A 26,762-nucleotide genomic window follows, 5' to 3' on the forward strand; every position below is an offset into this window, starting at 1 on the left:
TAAACCCTAGGATATAATAGAGAGAAAAGAACAGACGCTCTTGGGTCAAGCAGGGGTGGAGCCTGGGGACCTGGAGTCCTGCCACAGATCCACTTGAAGAAAGACTAGATCTACATGGCTCAGCAAGATGGAGCTCAAGCACTCTAAGAAATAAGCAGACTGCAGTGCGATACATTCACTGTGATGTCAGTTATGTTTTAAAAGGCCACACAAAAGTGACTTATACGTTTTCTACATATAGATATATGAGTATGTATTAGTATAAAGGGCAAGAAGAACCCACACCAATCTCATAACAGATTGTCTCCAAGAAGGGGAGAGGGGCAGGGTTGCCACATATAGTTGCGCAGGTTTTGTACTGAACGAGGGCACCACATATATGAGGATAGTGTTTCCAGTGTAGACATCATAGAATTGTGTATTTATCAAAACTTTCTAGCAGATGGTGATAAAATGCCTTGAGGAAGGGGGACCCAGATACCTTTTACCATTTCACACCATATGGGCTATTGGCAGCCTGGGTGGGGGAAACCAGGATGGTGTGGGGTGGAATTTGTCAAAGGGGCCTGCATTTGCACTGTTCTCATTATGCATCACATGGACAGAGTTCTAAGTCAGGTTCCACCACTTACTGGCTTGTGGGCCTTGAGCTAGGTACTGCCCTCTCCCAGCTTCAGTTTCCCTTAGCAAACGCGGTAGCGCCTATATTGCAAGGTTGCCAAGAGAATAGGCCCAGCCCTCCTTCCTCGGCAGTCCCCATGCCCATCTGACCCTCAGAGAGAGTCAGAGGGTCGCTTACCAGCCCACTGTCCTCCCTGTGCACTTGGGGAACCTGAGGCCCAGACAGGGGCAGAGCCTGCGCGGATCCCACAGTGGGTTGGTGTAGGTAGGTGGGGAGGGATGTGTGTGGGGCGGAGCCTGATCATCGGTGGGCGGGCGAGGGACCTGGGTGGGCAGTGACTTGGTGGCTCCACCCTCCCGCAGCCTGGACGGCGTGCCCTTCCTCATGCATGACGCCACCCTGCGGCGCACCACCAACGTGGAGGAGTTGTTCCCGGAGCTCGCCCGCAGGCCTGCCGCCATGCTCAACTGGACTGTCCTGCAGAGGCTCAATGCCGGCCAGTGGTTCCTGAAGGTCTGGCTGCGCTTCTCCCAGTCCTAGGCGCGGAAGGCACAGGCGGGGACCCTACGGAGCGAGGGGGCAGGGACGGCTATCAGCTCAGGTGACCCCCACTCCCGAGCCCCCCCGACTCACAGTCAGGCTGGTTAGCGACCGCCTGGGCTTCTGCCACTGCAGCCCGGATGTCATGGTTGTCACTGCCTCATCAGAAGCTTCTGTTTCCCCCAGCAGAGAAGGTTGATGGTGATGATAATGGTTAATAGTTAAAATTGTTTACTCTCAAACTCTAGAGGGAGGCTGGTTGTCTGGTCTGAAATGCTGGTAAAGGAAAAATGTGCTGGGGTAATTTGTGATCAATTACCAAGTGATTCTTTGGTAAACAGGGCGGGAAAGAGAGGTTAGGACTGGGGACTCCTAGAGGCCCCACAGGGCCACAGCCATCAATTTGCCTGACATGCACACACCAGCAAACACTGGCGGCTCAGGGGTCTCCGCTCTCGGTTGCCAGGAAGGCACGTGGGTGCCCCAAGGCGCTGGTGACGCAGCCATGTGTGTCCCTGTCTCTGCCAGACGGACCCCTTCTGGACTGCCAGCTCCCTGTCGCCCTCCGACCACAGGGAGGCCCAGAACCAGTCCATCTGCAGCCTAGCTGAGCTCCTGGAGCTGGTCAAGGGCAATGCCACGCTGTTGCTCAACCTGCGTGACCCGCCGCGGGAGCACCCCTACCGCGGCACCTTCCTCAACTTCACGCTGGAGGCTCTGCTGCGCTCAGGCATCCCCCAGCACCAGGCGAGGCCCGGCGTCCCAGCTCCGCCTCCGCACCCCCCAAGAAGCTCCGCCCTTCCCAGCCCCCTGGAGGAGCCCCACCCCCTGGAGGAGACCCGTACTGCCCCACCCTCGCGGAGACCTGGCATGGCTGGAGTCCTCCTCCAGCGTAAACTCCCTATGACCCTTCTCCAGACGTCAAGTTCCACATTTGTAAAATGGGGGTAGCATGCCCCTTGCCTCCCTGACAGGGTGCTCATGGGGACAAGAGGGGAACAAGAAAGTCCTTTAAAATGTAGAAAGCGCAGGAGTGGGTCCAGGTTCTCCGGAACACTGTTACTTCATCGAAGCCTTGCCCACATTCTTGTGGTGTAATATTTGGGGCTCAGAGGAATCCGACCCCAGCTTATAACAGCAGAGCAGACGCTGGTGGCCACGTGCAGAGTAATTGACATTTGAGTTATCAGTCTCGTGGTGACAACGATCCAGAGGGGAAACTGCCTGAGTTCTTGTCAGAGCAATTTTCAGCCTTGCTGGGCCCCTCATGACGATGTGGTCCCTGATGATGATGATGATTACACGTGAGCTTTCACTATGTGCCAGTCTGTCGTTTTTAACCCTTCCAGGGGCTCTAGGAGGGGTAGACACCCTAACCACATTTTACAGGACAGCAGTCTGAGCCCACCCCTCCTGCCTGCAGGTCATGTGGCTGCCTAACAGGCAGAGGCCCCTGGTGCGGAAGGTGGCTCCTGGCTTCCAGCAGACATCGGGCTCCAAGGAGGCGGCTGCCAGCCTGCGGAGAGGCCACATCCAGTGGCTGAACCTGCGCTACACGCAGGTGTCCCACCAGGAGCTCAGGTGCCAGCCCCAGGCTCACCCAGGGGAGGGGGAGACAGTCTGCCCTACTCCTGTCACCCTCACACATCTGGGCACAGGGCTGGATGCACAGGGGCTCCTGCTTCAGAGCAGAGAGGTTGTGAGCATCGGGCAGACCTGGGTTGGTACCTGAGCCTGGCCCTCTGGAGCAGAGGTCCTTCCTCCAGGGACAGTTGTGGGGATGGCATGAGGTTGTGAAGGGGACAGGCTTTACAGACTCCCCATGCTGGGCCCCGAGGCCCAGATCCGAGGGCCGACCAGCCTGTGTCCCCTGGCCTGCAGGGACTATGCGTCCTGGAACCTGAGCGTAAACCTCTACACGGTCAACGCGCCGTGGCTCTTCTCGCTGCTCTGGTGCGCGGGGGTCCCGTCTGTAACCTCTGACAACTCCCACACCCTGTCCCAGGTGTCTTCCCCCCTCTGGATCATGGTGAGTTGGGGGATTGTTGGGGGCAGAGAGCTGCTGTGGCCTGTCCCAGCCACACCACAAGCACCACGCTCGGTCAGGTCTCAGGCGGGGGGAGCGCAGGGTGGGGGTACAGGCTTCAGCATCCAGAGAGTTTGCACGGCCTCTGGGGGCTGCACGAAGGTGCTGGTTGGTGGGGCGAACCTGGGCCTGACCCACAGGGAGGAAAACATCACTTATGGGCCCTGGAGAAGTTAACAGCTACTTGGGTCCTTTGGATTGGGGTTGTTTCTTATGTCTTGTCGTAAAGGAAGGGAAGTCTGTGGAAACAGGGTAACAGGACAAGAATGGGGAACGTGAAAATCTGCTCAGAGAATACAGGAATACAACCATTTTGCATTGGTTTACTGAGCCACTGCGGGGCTTGGGGAGCCCTTAACCTCCCTCCTGTGCTGCCACTGTCACCTCCCTGTTGTGACATGGCAGATGGAGGCTCTCATTATGGCTAGGACAGTGCCAGGGTCAGTGAATCGGATGTAGGCTATGGATGTTTATGCCATCCACCTGCCCATTGTCCTTAAAAACCTCCGAAGGCTCAGCTCAGAAGGAGATGAAATAACTGACCGACTGTGGCAGCCATAGCTACGAGCACACTCGAATTTTCAGGCCCCAAGACAAGAGTTGACCAGCAGTAAGAAGTCGGCCCCCCCACCCCCACCCCACGGTTAACCTGAGATCCAGGAGGGTCGGGGCCTGGCTGCACTGGAGGCCTTGCCCTCCCTGGTCCTCCTGTGGTACCTGGAGGGGAAGCCCCCATGCTCTACTCCCTGCAGTGACACATGGACTCTTACACCGACAGGGGTGCCACATGCCTCTTCAGACACACACCTGCACACCTGCCAGTCATGCCACAACCTCGAAGTCATCTATTTGTCTTTGATTATTCGGCCCCTGCTTTGAGCCTCCTGAAGCACACAAACCCTCCAGGCTTAACACACACCACTTCTACCCTGAACACCGTGCAGATCTCTTTATCCTGTGTACACACACACACACACACACACACTCCAGGTCCCAGGCCCACAGTGCCAGATCCCACTCCTGCAAATTATCATCTCAAGCCCAAGCCCCTCCAGATCCTCCCTTGCCCCTCCCTGATGGTGACGTGGGGTCCCCCTGCCCATGGACCCTCAGTCTGGAGCCCCCGTGCAGACCAGCCGTGACTGGAAGCTGGCCGCCGGCCGTCTGTCCACAGCCCCCGGACGAGTACTGTCTCATGTGGGTCACCGCCGACCTGGTCTCCTTCACCCTCATCGTGGGCATCTTCGTGCTCCAGAAGTGAGTAGGCTGTGACCACCTTCCGGGGTCTTCCCTGCCCTGCCACAGGCCCAGCCCCTGCCCCAGCCGGGGGAAACTCCTTCTTAGACGGCAGCCAGGAGAAGGCCTGGCCAAGCGGCCCTGTTCAGGGGAGAGGGAAGACTCACAGTGGCCCCCCGCCCATGCCCCTCAGCCAGAGCTGGGTGGCTTCTACCATGGGCACCTAGCCTGGATCCAGAGCCAAGCTCTGCTGAGATTTGCTTTGTGGACTGTGGCGAATTTCGGTGCCTCTCCAGCTTGTCTCCTCACCCATGGGTTCCCGCTGGCGCTGGGTTGTGCCGTGCTGGAGACCTGCCCCACCTCTGGAGCACAGCTGGGACGGTGGTTGCAGTGGGGAGGTGCGGTTGGTCCAGGGGAGGGCTTCGGGCCAGGCTGGGCCCCAGTTTATTCTTGACCAACATTCTCTCTGCCCCACACTGCTCTGATCTGGCGCATGTCCCTCCTCTCTCTCCCTCCCCTCTCTCTGCTGCACTCTGGCATCTCACAGCTATCACTTGATCAGGTAATTCTGGTGTGGTCTTCCTCCTCCTGTTCCTCTTTCTGCCCCCTCCTTGCCACCCCCTTTTCCAGTTCCCTCTGAAGACCTGCCGCGCACCAAGCCCAGTGCCCGGGTCAGGGTCCCACCGGTCACCCTCCTGGACACCCCTCCTCGCCTGAAGCCTGCCCCTCCCCTGCTCTCCTCCTCTCCCCTAGTCCTCCCTTCTCTCTTCCCATCTTGCCGTGTGTGTCCCCCTGCTCTCTGTTCCTGCTGCTGTTTCTGCAGATGGGGAACCAGCTCTTCCTTGCAGGTTGCTCACCTGGCATCTCCCTCTGGCCAGGGGGCTCTTCCTGAACCCCTCCCTGTCTGCCTCTCCCATCGCTCACTCTGTCTCTTTACCTGTCACTGTGTCTCCCTCTTATCTTTCCATCTCTTTTTTACTTCCTGTCTCTCACTCCCGCCCCACCCCTCTTCCCCCATCCACACAGCTTTCCTCTGTCCTCACCCTCCCCGCTTTCCCCTGGGGAGGACCCCACGGTGGTTGAGCCTCCTGTCCTAGGTGTGCTGGCTGCAGAGATCTTGGCCTGACACTTTCCTTCTGGGTTTCATGTTCATTTCCAAGATGACACATAGGTCTTGGGGATCCAGGTCCTCCTCAGGGCAGCGCCTTGGGCCCTCCTGGGTCAGGCAGCTTCACTGACCAGCTTCTAGGAGGAGAAACTGTGCTCGCTGGCTGTGGGACCGAGCCCAGCAAAGGCACATTTACCTAATCCTTCCTCGATTCTCTCGGTCAGCAGACATCCACACGTGCTGGCTGGTGCCAGGGTTGGGCCTGCAGCAAGGAGCCAGGCCTTTGGGCTCGGAGCCCCCAGTGCGCTGGGGAGGCTGGGCCGTGATGGTCCAGGGGCTGGGATGGACACACTGGGCCTGCTCGACATACAGTCAGAGTGGTATCATGGTCTTCCTGGGGGTCCGGAGAGGCCTTATGGAGGAGGGGACCCTGGGGGAAAAGATTATTTCCCTGTGGGCCTCATTCTGCCATTCATTCACTCAACAAATACTTATGGGCACTTGCCACACAGCAGGCATTACGGTTGGTGCTGGGGACACAGCAATAAATAAGAGACCCAGTTGCTGCCCTCAAGGACGTGTGGGGTGGCCAGCCCAGCCAGAGCACAGGCTGCCTCCCCCTCTGCCTTGCGCTTTCCCCTTGTCTGTCTACTCCTTCACTTACCCGTCTGCCTGTCCATCTGTCTGTCCATTTCTGCCGCGCTGACCCCATCTGGAAATAAATGATTTCTTGTGGAGTCTGGGCTCCCTCCCCCCCAGACCAGCAGGGCTCAGTGCCCTGGGCAGTTGGGTCCTTGTTTCCAAGCTGACCCCAGCTCCTCTTGGTGGGAGTGGGGGTGGGGGGGTCAGGGAATCCTTCCGTCTGGGTCTCAGGAAGAGTCTAAGTTCTGAGGCCAGGGGTTTGGGGCTAGTTTGGAGGAACCACAACAGCAAAAGCGTGCCCTGGGTGGGGCGCAGGGACCCAAGTCCTCCTGGCTCTGCCTGGCCCCTGCACGTCCTGTGCAGCCGCCTCCCAGTCCACCCGCTCCTGCCTCAGCCATCAGAGGGATTAACACTCCAGCCTGTCCTTTCCCCTCAGAGAATGGACAGCCCACTCTTCAGGATTGTTGGAACAGAACAGCAGCGGCCCCGCCCCGAGTCACTCTAACACCCTTGCCTGTGAAGACAAGCCCCCTTCCCCACCGTCTCCCTCACTCCCCTGCTTTCCTTCACCTCCCCTCTGGGGTTTCTCCACTGGCTCCACTCAGTCTGGTCCTTATAGTGGAGCTGTAGGAGACATCAGCTGGGACTCCCCAAGATTGGTGTGTACCCCAGGGTGGGTCATCAGTTAAGGTCCCCCTCCCCCCCATTTGTCCCATCCAAAGAGAGCCAGGTGTATGACTGGGGGCACCTGAGACAGAACTAACCAACCTCCACCCGTCTTCCTGTTCAAGGGGAGCTGACCTGGGTTCTCGAGGTAAGAGGGAGGCAGGAGTGCCCTGGCTGAGAGTCAGCAGACCCTGATTCAAGCCCCAGCTCTGCCCATCTCTGGGCCTCAGTTTCCCCATCTGTACAGTCAGACAAGAGTCCTGCTGGTCTCTGAGGCCAAATGCAGAGAGGCTCTGGAAGTGGGCAGGATCCCTGCTCCAAGGCGGGCGGGGGAAGGACCTGATGCCCACGGGGCCATCTCTGCAGGTGGCGCCTGGGTGGCATACGGAGCTACAACCCCGAGCAGATCATGCTGAGTGCCGCGGTGCGCCGGACCAGCCGGGACGTCAGCATCATGAAGGAGAAGCTCATCTTCTCAGGTGTGTGGCCCCGCAGACAGGCTCAGACGGGCACTGGCTCCGTCCTCGGCATCCCACATGTGCACTCAGGTGTGCGTGCACACACACTCACATGCAGCACATAGGGGTAGGGACACGGCCTGGACACACGTACACCCACGCAGCTTCACGCCCACATGCAAGTGGAGGCCCATGTACACATAGAGAAACACACACCCATCCACATGCAATGACCAACGCCAGGTCCTGTGGCTCAGTTTCACCCACATGGGTGGTGGGCAAGGGTGACATGCAGGGGTGGAGGTGGGAGGAGTCTGCTTTGAAGGCCCATCCCCCTTCGCCTGGATCATACACGGACCCCACAAATACTGATTTCACCCCTGCTTGCTGCCAACCCCTGCTGACATTCCCAGTCTGGTGGAGAGGCAGCTGTATAAACACACACGTGGAAAATTGGGTTTCATTAGCTCTCTAACAGATGGGGTACTGAGGCACAGTGGGGTGCCCAGGAGGAGAGAGCGGTCAGAGCTCCCTGGGGCAGGGAGGAAGGTTTGGGGGCCCACTCTGCAAGAAGGTGACCCAGCTGAAATGGGAGGGGTGGGTAGGAGGGCCTGGGTGATGGGTGTGAGGAGAGGGCCAGGTGAGCAGTGGGAAGGAAGGCCATTCCAGGCGCAGGAACAGCTTGCGTTCAGAGGCAGTGAGGGAGCTCTGCGTGCCGGGGCACCAAGAACTAAGTCTGACTCCGTGTGGCTCGAGGGAGGGGCCTCTGGCTGGCTCAGCCCGCGATGGGCCTGGGAAGGCATGCGGTCCTCGAGTGTGCCAGCGGGAGCTCGGGCTTCATTCTGAAAGCAGGGGAGGGTCGTGGGTGGATTTGCATTTGTTACGATGGGGCTGTGACAAAGCACCACAAGGCGGGTGGCTTACACGACGGAAATGTGTCGTCTCACAGTGCTGGAGGCTGGAAGGCCAGGATGGAAGCGTGGGCAGGCTCGGTGCGCTCTGAGGGCCGTGCGGGAGGATCCAGTCGAGGCCTCCCTCCTGGCCTTGTAGACGGTCACCTTCGTATTCACACGGCGTTCTCCCAGTACAATCTCTGTGTCTAAATTTCCCCTCTTGTTAGGACACCAGCCGTGTTGGATTCAGGCCCACCTTAACGACCTCATCTTAACCAATTACATCTGCAACGACCTTATTTTCAAATAAGGTCACATGCTGAGGTGCTGGGGGTTAGGCCTTCAACATATGAATTTTGGGGGACACAATTCAACCCATAACGAGTGTGGAGGGTGGATTAGAGGGGGAAGCTGGAGGCAAGGAGACCAAGAATTCAGGCAAGAGATGTGGGCATGGGAACAGAGGGAGGGCATGAGAGAGTGAGTTAGGAGCCAGATGGACCTGGATTCAAATCCCAGCTCTACCCCAGCTAGCTGTGTGAACCGGGCACATAGGTCTGCCTCCCTCAGCGTCAGCCGCCTCGTCTGTTAAGTGGGCTAGCGCCTGCTCCCACACCTGGCCCGAGGGGTGCACGGTCAACACTGCTTGAATGAACAGGAGCCCCGTGGGGGTGACCGTGGGTTTAGGGCTGGCTCCAAGGCTCGTGTGCACACCCACTCATTTATTCCCTTCTTTTTTATTCATTCCTTCAACAGATGAATGCCAGGCCCTGTTTTAGGAGAGTCTATGCCTATGTACTTACAGGGACTGTCAGTACAGTCCTCCTAACTTCTCTCAAAAAGCCTCCTTCTCCTAGGAGCCTTCGCTGAGCACTGAGGCTGAGTTAGATCGCCTCCCCTGGGGTCCCACAGCCCTCTGGCCACACTGGGAAGCTCTTGGAAGGAAGGGCCAGTCCAGGGCACCTGGCGTCCCCAGGCTCCTGCACTGTGCCTGCAAGAGAAGTCAGAAGGGGCAGGCAGAATGCATGGAAGGCAGGAGGCCAGCCCCTAGGCCTGGCAGGTTCTGCCTCTCCAGACCCTCTCCCTCCTGTGGTGTCAAAGGCCTTTCACAGAGCACCTCCTGAGCAAGGAGGGGGCCAGAGCCCTCACCCCCTGCCCACTCCAGGTTGAGAGGTCCTCGCCAGAGACCCTCAGCCCCACCAAGGTACCCTGAGTCCCCTCGGGGTGGGCTCATCTCCACTCAGCAGACCCTTCCTGAGCCCCTGCTGTGTGTCCAGTGCTGTGCTAGGCACTGGGGACACAGATGCCCAGACTTCACTTGTCCTTGAAGCACTCCAGTCAGTGGGGGCCACAGACATGACAGTACAGCGGAAGCAGGGGCTAGAGTGGCCATGAGGAGACCCCAGCCCAACCTGGGGGGCTCAGGGGAGAATCTCAGGGGGTTGCAATGACAGAGATGAGAAGAATTGGGCCAGATTTTGAGAAAAGGAGGAGTTGATGGAGAGGTCACTCCCAGGAGAGGGGCCAGTGTGTGCAAAGGAGAGTAAGCACATGGGTGCCAAGCTCAGGAGGGTACAGATGGTTTTCTGTGGCTGAAAGGCAGAGTTCCAGGGAGAGTAGCCTGAGGGTGTTTGCAGAGTTTAAGGGGGGCCTTGAATGCCAAGCTCAATACCAAACCTGAACCCAGTGGTTTCACCAGCCTCCTGGTGCCTGACCAGGAGTTGGTACAGGCCGTCCTTCCCACCGCATCTGCCAGCCATCCTTGTCGATCCTTCCCCTCCCCCCACTCACATGCTGCCTCCCTCTGGCCCAACAGAGATCAGCGATGGCATGGAGGTCTCCGATGAGCTCTCTGTATGTTCAGACAACAGTTATGACACATACGCCAACAGCACCACCACCCCTGTGGACCCCCGAGGGAGTGGCAGCCGCGCCAAGACCTTCACAGATAGGGGTGGGCGTTAGCTGAAGACCTGTCTGTCCCCGCCTGTACCAAACGTGAGACGGGGGAACCCAGGAGAGCTGGCAGGAGCGGATCTGGACCTGGAGTGCTCTGGGAGCTGGCTCCACGGCCTCCTCGTTGGCTCCAGCCCTTTGTCAGCCATGGCCTTTCTTGGAGGGGGCACCTCTCTCCCCTGAGGCCCAGCTGGGCCAGGACTCCAGCCTCTCAGATGCCCCTGCAGGCCTGGGGCTCCTTCTGGGAAGTTTGGGGCCTGGGGCCTGGTCCTCCCTGAGGCCCCCCCTTGCATCGTGACCTGGAAGCTTTGATGGGTCACTGGGCTGTGCCATGCCCCACTGTGGATGGAAGATGTAGATGCCCATGTGTGTCCATCCTCCTGTCCATGCTGTGAGGCAACCCACTTCTCCATGTTTCTCCTGCCTCGAGGGCCTAGGCTGGGCCTCTGCCGCCAGCAGCTCTCCTCCTCATGTGCGCCCATCCGTCTCAAAGCACAAGGAGGGTCAGCCCATGGGGAGAGCCTGCCACAGCGGTGCAGACACTCCTCCTCCGAGCCTCCCTCTGGGCTGGCCCTGCCCGGGAGAGGGCCTGAGCCATGCCCCCGGGAGCAGCTGGAGACGCCAAAGGGCAGGCTCAGAGCTGCTGTCCTGTGCCCAAGAGCCCATTAGGCCTCTGGGGCAGAGTGGCCCGGAGGCCCAGGAGATCCACAGACTGACACGACCTCACATCAGTGGCCACAGGGCAGGGGCCATCTGGGAAGAGTGTTCTGGGCATGGTCAAGGGTGGGCATGTGGCCAAGGAGGCCTGCAGTGGAGGGAGCCAGAGGGCTCTGGCCAAGATGATTAAAGCTGCCGTCTTGACATGTGTCCTCTCTGATTTATCCATGGGAGGGTGGGGACAGAGCTTGCTGGGTTTGGGATTCAGTTTGGGCCCCATGACTTGAGGAGGAACCATTCTCAGAAATGAATGGGAGAGTGGTGGGGTGGTTGAGCCCTACCCTGCATCACTGGCACCAGGGGTTCCTCACCAGCCCTGGGGTTGGGGACCAGTATCCCCATATTGTGGCGGGGGAGATGGCCTTAGAGAGGTAAAGAGACCATTGTGGGCCACACAACTTAGAACGGGCACAGGACCAGCCCCAGTGGCCTGGTGGTTAAGTTCAGCACACTTCGTTTCAGTGGCCTGGGTTTGGTTCCCAGGCATGGACCTATCACGCTCGTCTGTCAGTGGCCATGCTGTGGTGGCGGCCCAGATACAAAAAGAGGAAGATTGGCAACAGATGTTAGCTCAGGGCAAATCTTCCTCAGCAAAACAAAAACAACAAAAACAGGCAGAGCCAGAATCCCACCCAGGCCCTGGCCCCAGAGTGTACACGTGCCTTCTGCAACCAGCGGGAACGGTGCAGCAGGTGGGGAAGTTTCCTGGGTCCGATGCAGGGCTGGGCAGTGGGACTAGCAGGTTGCCTCCTGGCCACATGGAGGCCTTCTGAGCCCCTGGCCTATGGAGGGACAGGCCCTCTACCAGCAGATGCCTCTCCCCCATGGTGGAGGTTTGGCTTTGACTTCTCAGGGCTTTGGACCTGACCGAAGAGGGCCCACCCCCATTCCTGGCACAGTGGGGCACCTGGGCTGAAAGCTAAAACACGGCCCTGAGACCACAGATGTCCCTTCCTGTCTTTCAGTCCTTGGACCTCTGCCCTCCGTCCCCTGTGGGAAGGGGTCCGCGGTGGAGTCAGGGCGGGTCTGTAACTCCCATCTTTGTCCTGAGAGTCTGTGTGGTCTTCTGTGTGTCCTAAGGGGGAGAGAGGCTGGACCCCAGCTCCAGCCTGCATAAGGTGCCTCCTGAGAGCAAAGGGATGTGTCTCTTCTCCAAACAGGGGTTTTCTGGAAAGAATTCTTGGGGTCTGAGTGATTCTGACACCTTGGAGGAAAGGAAAAGAAATCCCTTCCAAATGTTGGAACCCACCCTGCCCCCCGCCCCATTAACCTCTAGGACTGCCCCTCCTTTCCCCTACTGAACATCTGGCAAGTGCTTCCCTTCCTGGGGCAGAGGTCAGCTCCTGCCCCATCCTGGGCACAGGGAGTATGAGTGAAATCCAGAATGGCTGCATCAGGAGTGGGCTACACTGCCCTACCCGAAATGCCCCAACAACTTCCTCTTCACCCTCTGGCAGGCCCACCTAGGAAAGAGGATTTGAGCTTTCATGCCGGCCCCTCCCTGCCCAGTCAGTGCCCCTGGCCAGGATGTCCCAGGCTCCTGGCCACACTTGGGCAACTTGAGACATCCTGGAATCTTCAAGGGGGGGGGGGGGGGTGCTGGGAGTTCTGAGTGAAACAGCTAGTCAGCATCCCACTCTCCCCAGGGCCCTACACGGTGCCCCCCCCCCCAACTCCCCAGTGCAGCTGCCTCCCCTCACCCCGAACAATGGGGAGAGGAGGGAGGCCAGCCCCCAGCTGGGCAGATGGCCGGGTCTTCTGCAACCTCAGCTGAGCCCACAGCCTGTGATCAACCCTGGCTCCTGTCCCTTGACCTGCAGGGATACTGAGAACCCCACCTTGCTGATGCCCACCCCGCCCCGCCGTGTCCTCCCCAGCCTGACTGCCCATTCACAGGGAAACGGGTCCCCTCCCCTCTGCCACCCGCAGACCCACTCCTTCCTTCCTCCCCCAGGCTGAGCCGGCCCTCCACCTCCTCCAGGGCTCTCTGAACCCACAGCCCCTCCTTCCTGAGTGCAGATACAAAGGTGCCCGACTCTCTCACATCCTTTAACAAACAGCAACACATACCATTCTTTCTCAGGGAGAAGCGGGGCATGCCGCTCCCTGGAGCAGGGGCCGTGGGGCAGACTGTCCTGCCAGGCCTCAGGACACACTTGGCCAGCATCACAGTGACCCCTCCCATCAGGCTCCGTCCACGAACTCTCCTGCCTGAGCCTGGCCAGGGGGCCCCTGCAGCACCCGGGCCTCACTGACTCCACATGGCACGCGGCTTTCACTCACAAACCCTCTCTAAGTGTCACAGCAACCCAATACAATGGCAGAGCCGGAATCACGATTATCCCTCCTGACAAGATGGGCGAGGGCCAAGGGGCGGGCAGTGGTCTGCCAAGGGCTGCATGGCACCTGAGCACCAGGACCAGGCCCCAGGTGCCCGGGCCCATCCAGATTCTCAAGGCAACCTCCTCCCAAATCACTGTCCTCTTCCAAGAAGCCAACCCCTCACCCACCCCATGGACACCAGGCCCTGCGGTCCTTTGTAGAGACAGCAAAGGATCCAGCACCAGCCTATGGAGTCGCTTCCCCCTGGCTCCAGGAGGCCAAGCTGGCCCAGAGCTGCCTGGCTCTCTCCTCCACCCCAAGAGGCCTTCCCAGTTCCACCACGCCCTGCCCCACCCGGCCCCCTCCAAGGCAGGTGCGTTGTTGAGTGAAAACCACCTTGACTCATGCCATACCACAGACAGAGGACCACACACTGTCCATACAGATCACATAGTCCACGGGGACGCAGACCCCGTCACACACAGACATGAACAATCACGTAGACACAGAGAGATGGGACATCAAGGCCCACAGTGACATGTCTGCTGTTGAGCAGGAACACAGACACGGCACGGATAGCACAGAGGCAGGAGGGAAACCGAGACCCCTAAGCAGTGTGGTGACATTCTCACACACCCACCCCAATGCTCCGCAGTCACCGCGTCCCACACACTCCCACATGCCACACAGGTACCTGGAACGCCTGCACACTCACAACTACCAGATTACACCCCATCTCCCTGGGCTCCCACACACACGCCACCCTCACACCTGTGCATCATTCAAGCACACGGCCAGCCCAGGTCACCCTCAATCCAGGCCCACGGATCCCGGAGCTGCACACAGTTGATTCCATGCTTACTCCTGCGTCCTCCCTCTTTCCCTCCCTCCCAGGGCTGGTCCAAGAGTGGAACAAAAGCCCAGCGTCCCCTCCTCCCCTTCCCCGCTGCTCTCCCTCCCCTCCCCCCTGGCGTCCAGCCCCTTTGTCCTCCTGCAGCTGAGCCTGAGCGCGAGTCCAGGCAGAGCGGCAGGGACACTGGAGCTGTGGCTGCCAGGGGTACAGGCTGCAGGAGACACAGGAGTGGTCCCGGTGAGAGCAGCAGCTGCGGGGCACCAGGGAGAGGGCGCCACCAGGTAAGTGCCAGGAACATCCGGGGCGGGACTTAGGCCACAGGGCAGCCCCGGCTGTGTGGTGTCTACATGTCTGAGCATGTGTTGGTGTGAGTGGGTGTAGGTGTGAAAAAGAGACAGGGTGGCACGTGAACTTCTAGGGGCTGGGTCCCTCAGTGTGTGTCAGGACCCAAGGCTTGGGGCGCCCAGACTCTTAGCTGGGATGGGAGAATGCTGAACGGAGCCCTGCCTAGGAATCGCCACCTTCCCTGTTCCAACTGGGCATCCTCCAGCCCCCGGACTGGGAATCCCAGGGTGGAAACAGGGTCCGATCTCCCTGTGTGTCCACAGTGCCCAGAGCAGTAGACGGCAGTGGAATGAATGAAAAAGTGCTTGTGCATTTCCCAGGCGGGGACTCCCTCTCCCTGGACAGCCCCTCGGGGGTCATCTCTGCAGGGAGAAGCCCCTCCTGGTGCTGAGTCCTGCCTCTGGGATCTCAGTTCAGAGTGCAGCTGCTTCCTTGGCCAGGGGAGAAGAGAAGGGGGCCCTCGTGCTTGGTGACCTCTCTCACCTCCCTTCCCTGGTCCTGGGCTGCTCCTTGGGACATGCCCCCACACTAGCAAGTGTGACTGAGCTGCCAGGCATGCAGGGTCTGGAGCCAGGTGGGTTCAGGGCCCAGCCCTTCTACTTGGGCAAAAGTTAACTTCCCGGGACCTTGCCCACCAGGGAGCTCACGTCCTGTGATTCTGAGGCATGAGATCCACAACCCAGGACTACCCAGGCATGATCAGTGAAAGCCAGGCTGACACTGGGCAAGATCTGACCTCCTGGGCAGAGCGGTCTCAGCGGAGGCAGAGCAGCTCGCATCAGGCGCATGGAGGGAGAGGCAAGGGGCAGGGGCCAGAGCTGTGTGCCCCACACCCTGGGAGTAAGGTGCCACATAAAGGAGTGAGCCCCCTGTCCCTGGAGGTGTGCGAGCAGAGGCTGTCTGTTCACAGTGGTCAGATCACAACCAGCAGGGTAGAGCCCTTGGTTCTGTCGCGTGCTTTCACACACACCCCTCCTTCGATCCTCACAGCACCTCCGAAGGGCAGATTCTCTGCGTGCTTGTTTCCTCACGACAAACTTAAAACAGAAGGGCGATGGGCTCTAAAGACACTTCTCAGGGTTGTAGGGATCCAATGAAACCGTGCACGAAACAGCACCTGGCACACGTGGCAGGCTCCCTTCCTGTCAGTGAAAGCAACGTCAGACACATTTGTTGAGTTTGTAGTATGTGCCCAGCACTTTTCCTACATTCCACTGAACAGTCATGGCAGCCCCGTGAGGTAGGCGTTAGGAGCCCATTTCAGGTCAGGAACTGAAGGGGAGTGCCTTGTGTGGCTCACATGGCAAGTCAGTGGTAGAGGTGGATTGGAACCCGGATCTGTCCTTAGAGCCAGCTCTCTCCCCTTCCCCACAGTGCTTCCTTGAGAACACAGAACTCACTAGAGGGCCAACTGCCCTCTCAGCCTGGGATATAACCTCATGCCCTCCTTGCCTCTGGGCCTTTGCACAGGCTGTTCTCTTAGCTGCAGACTTCCTCTCTCCACTCCCTTCCCTTCACCTGGCTAGTCCTTCTCAGTCTGAAGGCCCTCTCGACAGGGACACCTTCCCTGGCTCCCCTCCCACTGGATTTAATGCCTCTCCTATGAGCTCTCCTAATACTCTGTCTGGGGGTCCAGTGGTTAAGATTCGGCACTCTCACCACCATGATCCAGCTTTGTTTCCCAGTCAGGGAACCACACCACCTGTCTGTGCGTTGTCACACTGTGGTGGCTGTGTGTTGCTGTGATGCTGAAAGCTACGCCACCAGTATTTCAAATACCAGCAGGGTCACCCATGGTGGACAGGTTTCAGCAGAGCTTCCAGACTAGACAGACCAGGAAAAAAGACCTGGCCACCCACTCCGAAAAAACTGGCCATGAAAATTCTATGAATAGCAGTGGAGCACTGTCTGAGACGGCACTGAAAGATGAGAGGACGGCGCCAAAAAACCGGGCAGGGTTCCACTCTGCTGCCCACAGGGTCGCTAGGAGTCGTATTCCAGGCCACAGCACCACCACCAATACTCTGTACTTCCCCACGGGACCCCCGCCAGGCTGTAAGCTGCATGAGGGGAGCGACCCCGACTGTCTTGCTCACTGCCTGGCACAGAAAAAGCTCTCAATAAATACTGTTTAATATATTCGCCCGACCTTGAACAGGTCTTGAGCACCTGTGATGAGCCAGATCCTGCGCTGCTGGGGGAGAGGCGGCTATTACACAGAATGATCAGGGTTAGGTCAATCGGGCAGCCCCTCCAGGAGACCCGCAGGAGGCGCCCGGGTGAGGCGAGTGAGGCAGAGCCACACGCCCCCACGCACCGGATCTCCGGGGGGTAGCCTGAATATCTTGACCAAAGGCTACAGCTCCCGTCAGGGGCCTCCCTCTACAGCTATTTTGAGCAGGTCCCAGTAACCCCCCAGCCTCCGCCTTTCAGGCCTCGGAGAGGTAAAATCTCCCTGCTGTGGGTTAGGCACGTGGCACTGCTCTATCCCTTGGGGGAGTCCCCAAACACTGTCTACGCTTTTGTAAATCGTTCCTTTATTAGACTCTCCTCAAATTACCCCATTTGAGAGCGTGCCATCTGTCTCCTGCTGACACTGATAGGAAAAAGCTGAGCGAGTCCGAAGAACAGCAAAGGCAATATGGCTGAGCGGGGAAGCGAGGGAGGTGGCGGCACAGCTCAGGCAGGGCCTCGCCCTTCAGGTAGGCAGGGACTAGATGCCTGCAGCGTCAGGAGCCCGGGTGGGTGCAGGGGAGGAAGAGCAGCTGATGAATGAAAGCACCCTCGCTGCGTTCATGCATGCCTGCACGAGGCAACCGGGGAACCAGCGGGGAAGGCGTGCACGCGGGCGCCTGCCCTCCTCTCCGGCCCCAGCCGCCGGGAGCTCCGACGCTGTTTCTGTTCTCTCCCCAGCAGGATGCGGGAGGGCCCCGGGCCGGAGGAGTCGGAGCCGGGCTCCGAGGCGCCGTGCGCGGGCTCCTGCCACGCGCAGCGCGTCCTGCAGACCCTCAACGCTTACCGGCGGAGCGGCACCCTCACCGACGTGGTGCTGCGCGCCGGCGGCCGCGACTTCCCGTGCCACCGCGCCGCGCTCAGCGCGGGCAGCGCCTACTTCCGCAGCCTGTTCGCGGCCGGCCGGCCAGAGCGCGGCCCGGCCCTGGGGCCCGCGGTGCCCGTCGTGCCGGTGGCGCCCGATGCGCCCGGCGCGGGCCCGGCCGCGGCGGCGGCGGCGCTGGCCGTGGTGCTCGACTACGTGTACGGCGCGGGCGTGCGGCTGCGCGCCGAGGACGAGGCGGCCGCCGTGCTGGCGCTGGCCGAGCGGCTGGGCGTGGCGGGCCTGCGCGAGGCCTGCGCGCGCTTCCTCGAGGGCCGCCTGCGCGCCACCAACAGCCTGGCGCTGCGCCGCGTGGCCGCCGCCTTCTCGCTCACGTCGCTGGCCGAGCGCTGCGGCCGCGTGCTGCGCCAGGCCTTCGCCGAGGTGGCGCGCCACGCGGACTTCCTGGAGCTGGGGCCCGACGAGGTGGCGGCGCTGCTGGCCGACCCGGCGCTGGGCGTGGCGCGCGAGGAGGCCGTGTTCGAGGCGGCCATGCGCTGGGTGCGCCACGACGCGCCGGGCCGCCGCGGTCAGCTGCGGCGCCTGCTGGAGCACGTGCGCCTGCCGCTGCTGGCGCCCGCCTACTTCCTGGAGAAGGTGGAGGCGGACGAGCTGCTGCAGGCCTGCGGCGAGTGCCGCCCGCTGCTGCTCGAGGCCCGCGCCTGCTTCATCCTGGGCCGCGAGGCCGGCGCGCTGCGGGCCCGGCCGCGGAGGTACGGCCCCCGCCCCCTTGCCTCCTGCCCTCCGTTGTTGCGGCGTTCTTCAACCGCTCACTCATTCCACCGTCATCCTTTGATTCGGTCACTGATGGTGTCTGTTAAATGAGATTCATTTATTCATTCGGCAAACATTTCATAGATATGGTGCTGGGAATTCTGCCCTTGAAGAGTTAACAGCCCAGTGAGGGAGATGCAGAGATCTCATCCCTTGCGCACATTCTTTCTCTTGCCCATCTATCCATTATTCTGAATGCTCCCTCTGTGCAGGTCTTTTGCTGGGTGCCTGGGACTCGGGAGTGATTTGGAAACACCCTTTATGCTCTGGGAGCTCAGACTAGTAAGGGATGTAAATAAGCAGGGCCTGGAAAAAAGAAAAATGACAGAGGATTACTCCCCCTAGAACGTCATGCCGGCAGACTTTGGGTGGAGTAGTCTAAGATGGTCTGTCACCCTCCCAGGCATAGAAGACAGGGATGCCTCTGTCTCACTCACCACTGTATCTCCAACACTAAGCTCAGGGGCTCGTACAAAGAAGGTGCTCAATATTTATCAAAGGAATTAGGTAGGAAACCACGGGCTAAAGGATTTGGAAAATCTAGTGGGGTCAAAAGACTGAAAGGTCCGTGGGAGGGGAGAATGCTTTGCTGAAAGGGTGTGTAGCCTGGTTCGATGGAATTAGTGATTAGAGTATGGGTTTAGGAGATGGTTATAGGGGGAGAAAGGCTTTGGAATTAGTGTAGTCGGAGATGGAAGTCAGAAAAGAGTGAAGAGAATAGGCTAGTGTCAAAGCTAGGGTTGAATTCCAGCTCCGTCACTTAGTGGCTACATTACTCTGGGCAAGCCAAAGTCTGTGAGCCTCTTTCCTCCTCTGTAAGAGTAATAGTCACCGCCTAAGAGAACTGTCATTAAGATAAACCAGGTGATTTTTCTAGGGAAGGGTAAGGACTCTGTAAAGATTCTTTTCCTGTAACTTGGAGGTCAGCAGAATGGGGGAAGGATTAGTGACTCTTCCCATCAATAGCCAGAGGGGAGGCTGGAAGTGGCAAGAGTCCAGCATGGGTGGGGGAGGCAGGCGCCAAAGGGCATGGAAGGGCAGCAGGACCGCACAGACTGATCAGCGAGAGGGTGAGAGAGGGCTACTACCTAGGTGCGGGTCAACGGGCATTGGGCTTATCCCCACGCCAGATTCATGGACCTTGCTGAGGTGATCGTGGTCATCGGCGGTTGCGACCGCAAGGGGCTCCTGAAGCTGCCCTTCGCCGACGCCTACCACCCAGAAAGCAGGCGCTGGACCCCACTGCCCAGCCTGCCCGGCTACACGCGCTCGGAGTTCGCCGCCTGTGCTCTCCGCAATGACGTCTATGTCTCCGGTGAGGGCGGGGCCGCAATGGGAGCCCCACGGGATTGGCTCATCGAATCCAGGGGACCGCCCCCTCTTTTTTCCCGGGGGGGGGGGTTGCGCTGGGGGGGCGTGGTTTTTCATGATACCCTACAGTTATTGGCTGAAATGGGGAGCCTGCAGAGCCAATCACTGGTGCGACTCAGCCCTTATTCAGCAATATCCGCTTCAATTCGTGTTAGTATTGATCACTTCTCTTTATCGAGCCTACTATGTGCTTGGCATTATGCTAAGCAGCTTACATTAGTTATCATTTAATTCCCCCCAAACCCCATTTTACAAAAGAGAAAACAGGCTCAGAGAGGTTAAGAATTTCCCCATTGTGATAAAAATCGCAAAAGCTAGGAGGAACACAGATCTGTTTGATACTAAGGGACTGTGCTCTCCTTGAGATTCAGGCCCTAGAGCCTGAGAGAGTAAACACAGTCCCTGCTCCCCTGGAGGGCCCTGGAGAGCGGGAGACAGACTTCACTTCACCGCTAGGCAGAATTTGATGGGAACTCTCAGAGTCTCCCGATGGTCCGGAATCCCACTCAGGGAATCTGGCCCAAGTTCATGCAAGGGATGAGTGTTCAGCTGGACCTTGAAAGCCGGAGGCAGCAGCATAGACCAAAGCATGGAGGCAGGAATGTGCAGAGAAACCCGGGGTACTCGGGCTTTGAAGTGCAGGTTGAGTGTATCTGGGAGAGTAGGGGAAGCTACTGGAGATGAGGCACGAAAGGGAGTCTGGAACCAGACCCGGGAGGCTTTTCTCCAGGCCAGTGTAGACTGCACTTGAAGCCGTAGGGAGCTGTGGGTGCCTGGGAAGGATAAGGGGCCAAAGAATGAGCCAGGAAGGCCTTAGAGACTATCCAGGCCACATTTTATTACTGGACAACTTATCCAAGCCCACTGATGGCCTCTGAGCAACAGGTGGGGCCTCTGCTGGGAATACACTGAGGCGAGGGCTACAAAACAGGGATGTGACTTGGGTCACAGGCTCAGGCTGAGGGCTGCAGTCGGGGTTGTCCCTGGGGAGGCTACTCCTGAGAGGTGAGTCCCTTGTCAGGAAGCCCAGGGCTGCCAGGCATGGGGAGGGAGAGTCACAGCCTGCGTCCCCAGTGCCTGGCCCCACAGGACATCCCAGTGTTGAGCTTGGGGCACTGGAAGCTCTGGTTCTGGTCATCGCTCTGGCTGTGAAAGGCCTTGTGGCCTTCAGCACGTCATTCCTGGTCTCTAAGCCTCGTCTGAGTTTCCCATCTGTAAACTGGGTACCATAATCCCAGCACCTCAAGGGGGATGAGAAGAGACGTGAAATCATGGTGGTGAAGGCAGCAGTGAGCAGGCCCATTGGGTCACCTCTCCCTGTCCCCCGCCCAGTGCAGGGCTCTGCTTTCCCTCGGCCCCAGCATGTTCCTGATGCTTGTCTTGGGCACCCTTTGCACTCCTACCTTCGATGGAGTCCTAAGTGCCCCCCTCTTTGCTTCCCTGAGCACAGAGCCTGGGGCACCACCACAAGGCACCCAGTAAAGACGAGTTCCTTCTGCCCGAATCTCTCAGGGCTCTCCCTGCCTGTTGTCCCACCTCAGGCCTTCCCACCACTCATTCAAAGCACACTGTCTGGGTCACACGCCCAGAGTCTCACACCAGCCCAGGGGAAAGTCCTTCCTGCTGTCGGCCCTGAACCCTGCCTTTGGACCTGGGGCCCTTGTTTCTAGCTCTTTGGGGGTGCTGGGGATAGCAAGAGGGCCTGGGGGCAACAGCTGCTTCTCTCTCCCCAGGAGGCCACATCAACAGCCGTGATGTGTGGATGTTTAGCTCCCATCTACACACCTGGATCAAGGTGGCCTCGCTGCACAAGGGCAGGTGGAGGCACAAGATGGCAGTCCTGCAGGGCCAGGTAGGGACAAGCAGCAGCCACCGCCCTCGGGCCCAAGGTACAGATTTACCAACGTCTTGGAGGAAGGCCCTCTGAGACCCTCTCTTTGTAACAAGAGATCTGAGGCCCCAAAAAGTAAAAGGACTTGCCCAAGGTCACATAATAATGCTAGTGCTAATAATAACAGTAATTACTGTAGTAGTGTAGCCTAGTGGTCAAGGGTGTGGGCTTTGGGGCCAAACAGCCTAGGACTGAATCTTGAGTCTACTGCTTAAGACCAAAAAAAATCTCCCAGTTATCTTTATAAGCTATATCTCGAATTCAGAAATACAAATAAAAGTGCTTCTTAGAATCATTTAAGGGAGGCGGCAAACCCTTAATAAATTACTAGCCATTATTATTATGCATCAGCTTGGTGCAGGTATTTTACAGATCTAATTCGCATTCAGTACCCATCGTTGAGACCCATCTCATTATCCCCGGGTGATAGAGGAAACCTGCTGAGGGATGCTCAGTAACCGGGTGGACGCCCCCCGCCAGGCCATGGCAGCGCGGGTCGGCCTGGTCCTTAGGCTGGGGAGGGATAGTCTCCCGCACACAAGCCAGAGGCGGTGGGGCGGAGACGCAGACAGCCCTGGACTGCGCGGCCCCAGCCCTTGTCCTCACCCGCAGCTGTTCGCGTTGGGCGGCTTCGACGGCCTGCGGCGCCTGCGCAGCGTGGAGCGCTACGACCCGTTCTCCAACACCTGGGCGGCCGCGGCGCCCCTCCCGGAGGCCGTGAGCTCGGCCGCGGTGGCGCCCTGCGCCGGCCAGCTCTACGTGATCGGGGGCGCGGGGCAGGACGGCGTCAGCACGGACAAGGTGGGCGCGGAGAGGGCGTCGGAGGCCTGCTGTGTGCCAGGCGCAGAGCTGGCGCCTTCCTGTCCTCCTCCATTTTCTCACTTAATCCCATCAACAGCCCTGAAGAGTCACCTCGTGTTTCAGGCAAGGCAGTGAGTTCAGAGAGGTGACCCCAAGGTCACCCAGCTGGTCAGCGGCACAGCTGGACCCAAATGTTTGGGCTGGTGCCATATGGTTTCATAGATTTTAAAAATTAAGTGAGGGCAAGGGTGGAATTAATTAAAATGCTCTTCATTCATTCAAAAAATACACTCATTATTGAAAATTTAGAAAACACAGAAATAGAAAAAAAAATCACCCATAATCCCACCATCTAAGGGTAACTACTATTAATATTAATATTTTGGTGCAGTGCCTTCCAGGCTTCCTCTGAACTGACTTCTGCTTTTCTGATTCAGTTTTGTGTTCTTATTATCAGTAAAATTTTGCCTTCTGCTGTCCATTCTTCTAAGTAGAAGCAGTTTCCACATGCTTAGCAACACTTCACAACCAGCATTTCAGTGTCTGTGTAACAGGCCACTGTGTGGATGAACCATAGTCTACTGATCTAATTTTCTGTTGTTGGACATTCAGACTTTTTGCGGATAAAAATGGATCTTCATCGTGACAGCTGCCTCCCTCTCCTGATGGCCTCATAGGCCTGTGGCCCTGGGATCTGACTCTCCCAAACCGGGATCCCTCACCCCTCCTTATTCCCTGATCCCATTCCCCCAGCACACCTTCCTGAGGGAACTGCCTCAGTTAGCACCCTCTCCTGCAACACTGATTTGTTGTAGGCCATTCTGGAGGTCCCCAAGGAAAGAACTGAAACAGGGACTAATGGTGGGCAGGCAGGTATGGGTATGAGCCCTCAGAAGTTGTGAAAGGCATCATAAACACCCGTGGGCCTGGGAGGCCTATGGCGGGCTGTAGGAATGGGAGCTGCAGGACAGCCCAACTGCAATCTTGCCATGACCTCAGAGCACCAGGAAGAAGGGAAGGGGCTAACAATGGATGCAGCCAGGAATGCATCTCCATGGGGGACCTGCTGAGGACCCTCTAGCACTAATGCAGATGGTACTTCCATCTCCTGGGACGCAGACCTCTCCCTGGACCTTGAAGGATGAGACTTCTGACAAAGGGAGTCCAGGGGTGGGAGCTAGAGCAGGGAACCAGGCCGAGTACACTTGAGGGCAGGGACGACAGGTCTCTCTATCCTCCTAGACGCTAGCTCAGGGCAGGGGGACATAGGCAAATGTTGTTGTGTGGAATGAGTCCCCCTCGACAGAGAGAGGTGGCAGGGCGCGGGCAGCAGGGCATTTGGGGGTGGGGCTTCACCACTGCTGCTCCTCCCACCCCTCAGGTGCAGTGCTTTGACCCCAAGGAGGACCGGTGGAGCCTGCGGGCCCCAGCGCCCTTCTCGCAGCGGTGTCTTGAGGCTGTCTCCCTCGAGGACACCATCTATGTGGTGGGGGGCCTCATGAGCAGGATCTTCACCTATGACCCTAGCACAGACGTCTGGGGGGAGGCAGCTGTCCTCCCCAGCCCCGTGGTAAGTGGGTGCTCCTGGGCATGGGCCCTGGCACTGGTTCCATTCAGGACAGTGGAGACCCGCTTCTTAGGATCTGGATCCTGGAGGTAGTGAGTCTTGTGTCTGACTCCCAGCTAGGCCGTTTTACATAGTTTCCCAGCTTTGTTCTCAATGATCATCAGCCTTGTGTTTCGCAGATGAGGGGACTGGCCTTAGAGAGGTTGAGGCCCCAGCCCAAGGCCACCAGTTAGGCCACGTTAAAGCAGAGCCTGGAATCCCAGTGCCAAGTGCTGTAGCACTGAATGGGAGCTTGGTCTAAATGGTCTTGCAGTCTCTACTGCCGTGAAGGCCACCAGCTGGTAGCTGACTGTGGGGAGATGGGGGTGAACGGACTGCCCGGTTGCCCTGTTGCAGTGATGTCAAAGGGAGGCCCAGGCCCTGGATGCTCTGGCCCCTGCATTCCTTGCCTCCCCCACCCGTAGTCTCCCCCCGGAAACTCCAGATAGGCTATAAGGGGTGTGGTCGGCCTGGTAGTCCCTGCCAGTTCTGACCTTCCGTGATCCTAAGAGCCTGAGATTTCTGGTTCTCTGAGCCTGAGATCCTCAGTGGTGGGGTGGGAATTACTGTTATCGTTACTGAGGTGCTTACTATATTCCAGGCACTATGTAAAATGCTTTATATGCTTAACCCCATTCACTGTTAAGGGAACCTTATGAAGAAGGTACTGCTGTTCTCACTTTGCAGATAAGGAGACTGAGGCCCAGAGAGGTTAAGTGACTAAGGCTCTTCATTTAGTAAGGGTCAAGTCAGAGCCTGAACTCAGGCCCTCCGATTTTCTGCCTCTCTGCCATCCAGACTGCCTGCTCATCTTCTATGGGTCAAAGTTTTGTTGTCTGGCCTGGCCAGCTAGGGACAGAGGGAGCCCCAGGCTGGACCCAGGAGCTGACCGTCTTTCTGTTTGTCCACCCAGGAGAGCTGTGGCGTGACTGTGTGTGACGGGAAGGTCCACGTCGTTGGCGGGAGGGATGACCACGGGGAAAGCACCGACAGGGTCTTCACCTTCGACCCCAGCAGTGGGCAGGTGGAGGCCCAGCCGTCCCTGCAGCGCTGCACCAGCTCCCATGGCTGCGTCACCATTGTCCAGAGCCTGGGCAGGTGACTCAGACGTGGCCGGCCTGAGCCAGGGGGCGGAGAGGGAAGGGAGAAAGGCTCGCGACCGTGCTCCCCTCCTGGCCTCCATGTAAATAGCTTAACTTATTGCCCCCTTTTCTTGTAGAAATAAAACCTCATTCAAATGTTGCGTCTGTGTTCCGGCTCGAGCCTGCTTTGCCTGGAGAAGCAATGCCCATATCTTCTCCCCGCTTCCCCATTTACCTTGCAAATAGCAGTGTGGACTTTTTAAATTATGAAATATTCCATGCTTAAAAGAATATATATATATATATATTTTGTACAGTTTAAGAGTAATAATAAAATAAATACTTACGTTCTCACCACCTAACTTAAGAAATAGGTGGTTACAAATGCCTTTGTAGGACTGTGTCTAGTTCCAAACCCACCGGTTCCCACACTCGTCCCATAGGTAATCGCTGTCCTTCAATTTCAGATTATGAGCATCTTTTTTTATTTTTAGGCAGCTGGTTATTGTTACCAGTATTTTACAGAGAAGGAACTGCCTTAAAATGATGAGAAATCGCCCAAGGCCACACACTTAGCATGTGGCAGAGCCTGTGCCTCCTAAGGTTTCATGAAGCTCCAGAATCAGTGAGGCCCTCCTGGTCAGGAGGGTTCTCTCTAAGCCACCCTCTGCAATTCAGACACCCAGGCATGACAGAGAAAACGCAAAGCCGGAGGCAGAGCTTGTAGGGAGCAAACATGTCCGAGGACCAGAAACAGAACTGCAGAACTGTGAGGAAGGCAGATGCTTGCGCCCTGGGGTTCAGACCCTAGGATGAAGGCCTTGGAAAGGGGATTCCAAACCGGCCCACTGCTGGAAGCCAGGGCCGAGGTGGGGCTCCCCGCACATGAAGGAAGCTGAAACAAAACACACAAACCTAAGCAGCCTTGGGGTGGAGGCTCGCAGCAAACTGCAGGCCCAGGGTGGCGGGGGCCGGAGCCACGAGCCTGAGAACCCAGCCAGCCCGGCTCTGCACCTGGACCTGCGAGGTCCCCGATCAACACGGGGCACAAACCCCTGATGCCATTAGAAGCACCCAGGTTGGCCTCTGGCTCTAGGGACAGAATCTAACTGCTGGGTTAGGAGAGGGGAGCTCAGAGGAGAGAGAGGGAACAAGACGCCAGACAGAGACAGAGTCTGCGAGGCAGAGGCCCAGCGGTTCAGGTTCTGTGCCTGTGTGTCAGAGGCCTGAGGAGCTGGCCAGACCCCATCTGGGCTCCCCCTCATTTGTACTCAGATTGCCTTTTGAAGAGCTATCATCCACGCCAGGCATCCCCTCCAGCACAGGGCCAGCCCCAGCCCCTGCCATCTTCCAAAGCCCCAGGGCCCTGGGTACAGGGTCTCTCCAGCTGGGGCTGGCCTACCACAGCCCAGCACAAAGGCCGGGGTCCCAGCTGAGCTCCTACCCTCCGATTATCCCAGATTAGGGAGCCTGTGACCATCTGGACACAGCTGATAATGGCAGAAGGGGGAGGGGTGGAGGGTGGAGGCCTAGCCCCTCAGAGCCTGTCTGCCCCCCGCCCCCACGGATAACACCCAGGACAAAGCCTGGAAGGTGCCATATTGCTTGTTTACCCTGGCAAGAGCCTGAGTAGAAAAGCAGGGGCGAATCCAGGGCAAGCTCCCCTAAGGACATGGCTGCCTCACCTGGGCTGGGCACT

The 26,762-nt window shown here is 58.3% G+C and overlaps 2 protein-coding genes and 1 long non-coding RNA gene across 14 annotated transcripts in view; 2 read left to right on the top strand and 1 right to left on the bottom strand.

Moving 5' to 3' along the window:
- Nucleotides 1–11,068, top strand: part of GDPD5 (glycerophosphodiester phosphodiesterase domain containing 5) — an 85,844-nt gene extending 74,776 nt beyond the window's left edge. For 6 of the 11 annotated variants that reach the window (XM_023645708.2, XM_023645704.2, XM_070273282.1 and 3 more), the window contains 7 exons: nt 985–1,135; nt 1,691–1,909; nt 2,586–2,743; nt 3,044–3,191; nt 4,423–4,505; nt 7,267–7,379; nt 10,068–11,068. In XM_023645708.2, the coding sequence (XP_023501476.1) occupies nt 985–1,135; nt 1,691–1,909; nt 2,586–2,743; nt 3,044–3,191; nt 4,423–4,505; nt 7,267–7,379; nt 10,068–10,216 (1,021 nt within the window). In that variant the 3' untranslated portion in view covers nt 10,217–11,068. Of the gene's footprint in view, nt 1–984; nt 1,136–1,690; nt 1,910–2,585; nt 2,744–3,043; nt 3,192–4,422; nt 4,506–5,031; nt 5,047–7,266; nt 7,380–10,067 lie in introns of all 11 variants that reach the window. The other 5 variants (XM_023645700.2, XM_023645707.2, XM_023645703.2 and 2 more) reach the window with 1 other exon arrangement.
- Nucleotides 166–17,603, bottom strand: LOC138925034 (uncharacterized). The gene is made up of 3 exons (XR_011440683.1): nt 17,464–17,603; nt 6,257–6,304; nt 166–1,186 (listed from the first exon to the last, which is right to left on the bottom strand). It is a non-coding gene; the product is annotated as an uncharacterized lncRNA (long non-coding RNA).
- Nucleotides 17,223–25,445, top strand: KLHL35 (kelch like family member 35). Of its 2 annotated transcripts, XM_070273285.1 has the most exons (7): nt 17,223–18,251; nt 19,443–19,627; nt 21,417–21,535; nt 22,187–22,375; nt 23,757–23,945; nt 24,895–25,079; nt 25,201–25,445. In XM_070273285.1, the coding sequence occupies exons 1-7, from the start codon at nt 17,362–17,364 to the stop codon at nt 25,307–25,309; spliced, it is 1,866 nt and encodes a 621-aa protein (XP_070129386.1). In that variant the 5' UTR covers nt 17,223–17,361; the 3' UTR covers nt 25,310–25,445. The 2 variants fall into 2 exon arrangements, with proteins under 2 accessions (XP_070129386.1, XP_023501478.1); XM_023645710.2 differs by having other exon boundaries at nt 17,228–18,251; nt 24,895–25,223.
- Nucleotides 25,446–26,762: the final 1,317 nt, after the last annotated feature.

Source organism: Equus caballus, chromosome 7 (genome assembly GCF_041296265.1).
Source record: "Equus caballus isolate H_3958 breed thoroughbred chromosome 7, TB-T2T, whole genome shotgun sequence".
NCBI lineage: Eukaryota > Metazoa > Chordata > Mammalia > Perissodactyla > Equidae > Equus > Equus caballus.

What these genes read in the sequence shown, in the direction of transcription:
- KLHL35 (XM_070273285.1), top strand. Translation starts at nt 17,362, where the DNA reads ATGCGGGAGGGCCCCGGGCCGGAGGAGTCGGAGCCGGGCTCCGAGGCG. An exon ending in TGGCAGTCCTGCAGGGCCAG is followed by an intron (nt 21,536 to 22,186) that starts GTAGGGACAAGC and finishes CCTCACCCGCAG; the next exon opens with CTGTTCGCGTTGGGCGGCTT. An exon ending in CTGTCCTCCCCAGCCCCGTG is followed by an intron (nt 23,946 to 24,894) that starts GTAAGTGGGTGC and finishes TTGTCCACCCAG; the next exon opens with GAGAGCTGTGGCGTGACTGT.